The following is a 6,816-nucleotide window of genomic DNA, read 5'->3' as shown; positions in this document are numbered from 1 at the left end:
ATATATATAACAATACAATAAACTATCTGGTGGTACAGAAAATTTCTCCTACAATCACAAAATATTCACTTAAAAGTTCATTTCAAGGAAAAATGGCTCCCTCTACTTCTAGATCATCCTTCAGCTTATCTTGACTTTGTTTTTGTTTTGTTTTTTTAATTCAAGAGTAATTTGATGAGTCAGTCATCTGGGTGTCCAATCTCTGTCCCTCACCTCTTGATAAAAAGAAAGGGATGTCATGATGAAAATGTTTGGTATTTTCTGTTCCACCTATAATCTATTATAAAAGTGTTATTCTGCAAGCATTTGGTTAAGAAAAGTAAACAATAAAACACAATTTTTCTTTAAAAAACCCAAGCTTACAATTAGGGCATTTATCAGTCAGTATGCAAGGATTCACAATGGCCACTTGCTTTTTCTTCTAATTGACAAATGCTTTTTAAAGTCAGTAGCACAAGTAAATAGCAAGTGGGTTTTAAAACCCCCTAGTGTTCTTACAGTAAGCATTTTTGATAAAACTAAAGACTGAAGTGTTACACCACATGAAATTCCAATCAGTGAATGCAATGCATCTTTATCAGTTATTTTCTGTCCTTGTTATTTGAGAGGAACTGAGATACTATTGTCACTATCCAAATCCTCTAGTGTATTAAAAAGTGGCAGTAGTTACAGTCATTCAATTTCAGCTCCTTTCTGAGGCTTTTTACAGTAGATTCTCAATCATGGAAACAGAGCAATGACACAAATACAAAATGCTCAAATTTTTTTTGTCTGATTTAAAAACATGGTCAACATACCATTTATTTGTTATTAGTACAACAGTAATTTTGTGCTAAGAATTACAAACCGTTGACTCTAGGTGCTTCAGATCACAAAGAGAATCTGATAACAGTTGAAAAAATCAATAAATTTCTTAAAAAAACTTGTACCAATTTGTTATTAAACTGAAACTACTACAAAAGGAATGACAAATGACTTGACAAAAAATGCACTAAAAATTTTGAAAATTTTAGCCAAGAGTAGTCAGAATTTCAGTTTACTAATATTTACACATTTTATGTCATATACTTGAATCTACCACATACAAGAAATCAAAAAATAAATCACCTTGAAACCTTACTAAACTGCATATTCTAGGAATACAAGCTTTATAATTAAAAAAAAGTTTGCACACAGTAGTTAGTTGAGAAAATCTGTTCCTTCACCTCTTGGCTTATGAAAAACATTTTCAAGAGTTCACTCTAAATGATTAACAAAATCTTTAACTATTACGTGTAGTTGGTATTTTGTTTTCCCTTTCTATTTCTTCCACCCCTGCTTGGGTCATAAGGTCAGCGATGTTTTTCTCCAGATCATCAATGCGACTGCTTATATCATCAATTCGGCCAATTATCTTGTCCGACATGGTCTGAAATTTGTCCTGCATCTGTTGGAGAAGTGTATGAACCTCAGCAGTCAGGTCCTATACAGTTTTGGGGTCTGTCTCTGCCATTGCTCCGGCTATGGACTTCTGTCGGTTTCTCAACCTATTGTACCTTCTTAAAAGAAAACTACAATAGTTAGAGATAAGAGGGAATGCAAAATCAATGTTTGTTAGTCACATTGACAAAAAGCCAATTAGGGGGCAGTCCACTTTGGCATAAAAGTTTTCATTCAAAATAAATGTGTTCAACCCCCTTCCGTTCAATTAATTGTACCCCAAAGTTCATTCTGGATCTTCCTCATGCAGTGTAGGTTTCTGCAGGCATCTTTTTTCCAAACAGTTCATTTTTTTTGGGATTCAAGGAATTAGCAAGCTTCTTTCCTGAAAATTTTCTCGAACCAAATTTTAAAATGTGGATTTTATGAAAATATACAATCCCCCCTGAGGAGGGTGTTGACCAACACCTAGATCAACTCAGAATATATGGTTGAGTTATGGGATGTATAAGTCAATTATCAAAAGAAAAACCAAAAACATAAAAAAGAAAAACAAATAGAAAAAAATTAAACTTTGGGAGAAAAAAAATTCAAAATCAGAATCAAAAGATCAAAAATCTATGTATATAAAAATTTCTGAGTAAACAAGAATAAATCTATAACAGGCCCTTGTATTAGGGTCCAATTGAATAAATTCATAACAGGCCCTTGAATTAGGATCCAATTAAAGTAATTTCTGTTCCACAAGTCTGTAGGACAAAATGCAGTAATATTGCACTTATCCATTGGCAGCCAGGATTACAGGAAGTTGCCCTACTCTAAGAGAGAAAAAAGGACTAGATCAACGTGCAAAAGGGAAGTGTCATTTTGCCTTCACTCTCAAGGATGGGGGAGCCAGGATGGTAGCCAAACTTTGGTACTATAATGATTAAAAATGATAAAGGCTAATATGAGGAAAACTAATATTTTATTTAGGCCCATGTTGGTAGAATAAAATCAACCATGCGCCTGTAAAAATTTCAAATTGCCACCTCAGCCATTACGTTCCCTACCTTCCCTCATCTTGTCTGCATAGCAAAAGAGACAGTCAAGCCCAACTTCCCAATAAAAGGCTTTACCTTGAAGACATCATCCAAAACAGGAAATCCGTTGGACCATGGAAAATGTAGTTTCAAAGTGTCCATAGGAAGTTTGTCATGTAAAAGCTCAAATGAGCCCCCAATAACTCTATATGGAACCCCAGAAATTTTAAATAACACAGTACTTGTCTGAATGTGGCACCAGGAAGGCCTGCATCTGACGTATGTCAAACAACTGCAACCTCAAACCTCAAATGAGGCCTCTGTCTTGGCACAAATTCTCATCAATCCCACCCAGATTGGTTTGGTCTTTTTTGACCTTGTGCTCATAGACACTATACAGATCAATCCCTTCAGGATTGGTTGGTCTCCTTGACCTTGTGCTTCTTAGCACTGCAGTGGCTCTTTTGTTCCCTTCTTTTGGAATTAGGCACAAACATTAATCACAATAATAAAATTCTTATCTTTCATCTCTTTTCCAGGTTTTATTTTTATTTTTACTAAACTAACACTAACGAAAAATTAATTCCTCAATTTCTCCCTAATAAAACCATGAAACCTTCTTTAATCACCATTGTTGGCATCACTATTCTTTTGGTCTCCCAAGTTTGGCTTTTGTCCTAGGAGAGGGAGCAGTGCTCTGACAGCTAATTAAAGTGATCAGTATATGGACATTCACTTGAGGTTATAACAGCTTTCTACCTAGATTTTTGTGACAAATCACTCAGATGGGCACAATCAAGTTATGGAACATGTATTTAATCCATATCTATATATAGAGACTGTACCCTCATGAATCAGAGCAATGGACTTTCTGGGAGTTAATACAGTAAATGTCACAGTCATCCATTCTGACCTTCTCATATCACTATGTTTGTCCTCAAGGCTCAACTCTACTCATCCTTTTCTGTTGGAAGTGGATAGCATCCCATAAGCTTCACTGTATTGATGGCCCAAGGGCCCTGTTGGCAGAAATTCTTATACTGAGGACACATACTGACAGGAAATATAACAAAGACTTCAGCCTATAGTCAGAGAGCCTTCTGTGAGATTGAGGAACCTTGGAAATGTGAATATCTATGTGTGAATAGCTTTATGATCCTCTTGTTTTGATGTTCTTTAAGATTAGCTTGCCAGTTTGTTTAGTGGTATGAACCTCTGCATAGTTAGTCACCTTCCCAGTTGTGAGGAAGATTGGTTCTTTCATACTCGACCTTGATAATGTAGTAGGTATGACTAAACATACTTTCTTTGTAGAAAACACCTTTTCTCTTTTGAACCTTTTTCACAAAGTATGAATTCACCCTCCTTTTCTTTTTTGATATGGCCTTTTGTTCTGACATTGTTTCAGAGTTGTAGCATCTTAATTGACAGCAGCTTGAAAATGCAGTTTACACCTGAGCTAGTCTTTAAACTTGTCCTTTGAAAGAGAGCTGGAGAAATGGAAGGAATAGAAACATCCATAATCTTTTGTTTTGGATTCTTGTCTATTTTGAGATTTGACAGTGATGATGTTGACAATTAACATTTATATAATGCTTTATGGTTTATAAAGCATTTTGTACCCATTGTTTCATTAGATCAGTGGTGAAGTGTAGCCATAAATAGATATATCCATTTTAGAGATGAAGAAACCGAGGCCAACTGAGGTTAAATGACTTGTGTTAATCTGAAAATAAAGAGAACTACCAAAGTAGCAACAAGGGTTTTTAATCAGGGTGGAAGGGGTCACCAATAGGGGAGTATCAGAGAGCCCACTCTAAGGTGGAAGGAGTCACTTTAAATAAACTTCAACAGGAAAGAGTGATCAGAGTGGGAAGCAATAGGGAGGAGGCACTAACATTTGGTGAGATCGGTGGTCACTGGGAGTCAGAGATATCACCAAACCTGCTCCAACCATGAGGTCAGTGGGGTAAAGGTAGCCCCTTTAGATAACAGCATTTAATATTTTACCTGTGGTTGCTTAGTAAATAATGAAGAAATTCAGACTCTATCATTCCTGCCTCTAAGTTCAGTCCTTTTTCTGAAATTCAACTCCACAGTTTTTTCAAAATTGTTTTAGCTCCACTCAGTGGATTGAGAGCTAGGCCTAGAGACAGGAGGTCCTAGGTTCAAATCTGACCTCAGATACTTCCTGGCTGTGTGACCCTGGGCAAGTCACTTAACCCCCATTGCCTAGCCCTGTAACAAATAAAAAAAAATTAATATAGAATGATATATATAAAAGATATTAGGGTTTTAAAAAAATTGTTTTAACTCCAGCATGAATTTCTTTTGTATATATTGGATCAGTCTTATTTCATGTTTAGCTTAGCTAGCCTGTAAATTAAATTACCAAATTGATGCTCATGAAATTATCTTTAGGCAATATAACATGAACAAAAATAATTCCTGGGGGAAGTTCTTAATAATAATTAAAAGTATTCATTTTTACATTAACATTGTGACTTTTTCCCCCTTCATTTTAGTTTTTCACAGTCTGTGTCTTTCAGGGAAGTTGGAAATGCCTTTAACTCCTCCATATCTAATAACTGATCAATCCCTGAGAAATTCAATACATGCTGAACTTCAAGCGCATCAGCTTTCTCCTATTTGTAATATGTAAGTAAGAACGAGATAAAATTTTATTCTAAAATATGCTAATTTTTAATTAAATATATTTTGTGGAGCTACATTTTCTAATGTTCTAGGGAAAGCTACATATTCCTTATAGCCTATGTGAAAGGAAAACTATATTTCCCCCCATACTTCTATAAATAGTGGAATATATATTCTAAGAAAATATAGCTTATCTGAAAAGAAAACTATATTTTCCCCCACACTTCTGTAAATAGTGGAATATATGTTAAGAAAATATTTTAAATTGACCTTTTTTCTGTAAATGATATCTCTACAAATAGTTTGAAACAATCAATAACAAAAGTGAATACAAGAGGGCCAGCTAAATAGGAAATAGCACAGTGGATAGGGCACTAGGATTGGAGACAGGAGGACCTAGATCACATAGCTAAGAAGCACCTGGAAAAACAGGTTAGAGCTAAATTACTAAAGGCTTTAAATGTCAAACAGAAGAATTTTGTTTTTGATCCCAGAAGCAATGGGAAACTGATGGAGTTTATTGAGCAGTGGAGTGAGACAAGGACAGATTTGTATTTTAGGCATTTCACTTTGGTAGTTGCGTGCTTGCATTGGAGTAGGCAAGAGACGGGGAGCCCTAGTACTCTAATCACTGAGTTGCCTAGTCTCTATCAGGCAAGATCCTGATCCTTACCCCTAGCTTCTATGCCTCTTCTCCAAAATTACCATGTATTTTTAATATTAAAATTATATTAATATCATTCAATTAATTAATTATTTTTGGGTAGTTATTTTAAGTTTATTAGTTTAATTAATTAATAAAATTAATATTTAAGAAAATTTTTTTAAACTTTATTTTCTGTCTTAGAATCAATACCATGTGTTGATTCCAAAGCAGAAGAGAAGTAAGGACTAGGCAATTGGGGTTAAGTGATTTGCCCAGAGTCACATAACTAGGTAGTGATTCAACCTGATTCAACCAGGACCTCCAGTCTTCAGGCCTATCTATCCACTGAGCCACTGAGCTGCCCTCATATTTTTTTTTATATATAATTATGTGTACATATTGTTTCCCCTTGTAGAACGTAAGCCTTGAGAATAGCAACTTTTCATTTTTGTCTTTGTATCCTCAGCTCAATATCCTCAGACAATAAATAACTGACTCTAAATAAATACTTGTTGATTGATTAATTGTATGATGCATTTTATTTAATGTTATACATAATCTAAGGCTCTTTTTATAAGATATCTTATATGCCAATATCAGTCAACAGACTAAATTATTTATTACCCATTGAGTGCAAGACACCAATAGAATCACAGTGAGAAATACAAAGACATGACCTCTATCCTTTGGAATTTGAAATTTTTTCTTTCCCTATCAATAGATAAACCATGAAGATATTTTGGCCCATGATTCATTTGTACATCTGTTTTAGTCTTGCCTTCACTAAATGTTATTCAGAGTTGCCATATTTGCCTGTGTAGGTCTTTTATAACAGCTGTTTTATACCTCCTTTTTTGTTATCCCTTCCTGACATTTATGTAACATTTACTTTCACAGTCTAGAATCTAGAGGTATTCAGTATTTAAAAAAAAACTTTCATCAAGTTAAGAAACTTTATTGTCTCCTTTTGCCACAGAATGTCCACATTTTCTCTCTTACGTGAGAAAATTAGATATTCTCAATGTCTTCCAATCTGGAACCATACCCGGCCCTAGCCTTGAGCTTTTCCAGCTA

The 6,816-nt window shown here is 34.8% G+C and overlaps 1 protein-coding gene and 1 pseudogene across 1 annotated transcript in view; one reads left to right on the top strand and one right to left on the bottom strand.

Moving 5' to 3' along the window:
* SHOC1 (shortage in chiasmata 1) overlaps window positions 1–6,816 on the top strand; it is a 153,083-nt gene that overhangs the window by 46,961 nt on the left and 99,306 nt on the right. The window contains exon 5 of the mRNA XM_044679135.1: window positions 1,331–1,439. Coding sequence (XP_044535070.1) covers window positions 1,331–1,439 — 109 coding nt within the window. The remainder of the gene's footprint in view (window positions 1–1,330; window positions 1,440–6,816) is intronic.
* Window positions 1,262–1,492, bottom strand: LOC123231223 (annotated as a pseudogene).

The sequence above is a fragment of the Gracilinanus agilis genome, chromosome 1 (genome assembly GCF_016433145.1).
Source record: "Gracilinanus agilis isolate LMUSP501 chromosome 1, AgileGrace, whole genome shotgun sequence".
Classification (NCBI taxonomy): Eukaryota; Metazoa; Chordata; class Mammalia; order Didelphimorphia; family Didelphidae; genus Gracilinanus; species Gracilinanus agilis.
This window is presented reverse-complemented; position numbering and strand designations above follow the sequence as displayed.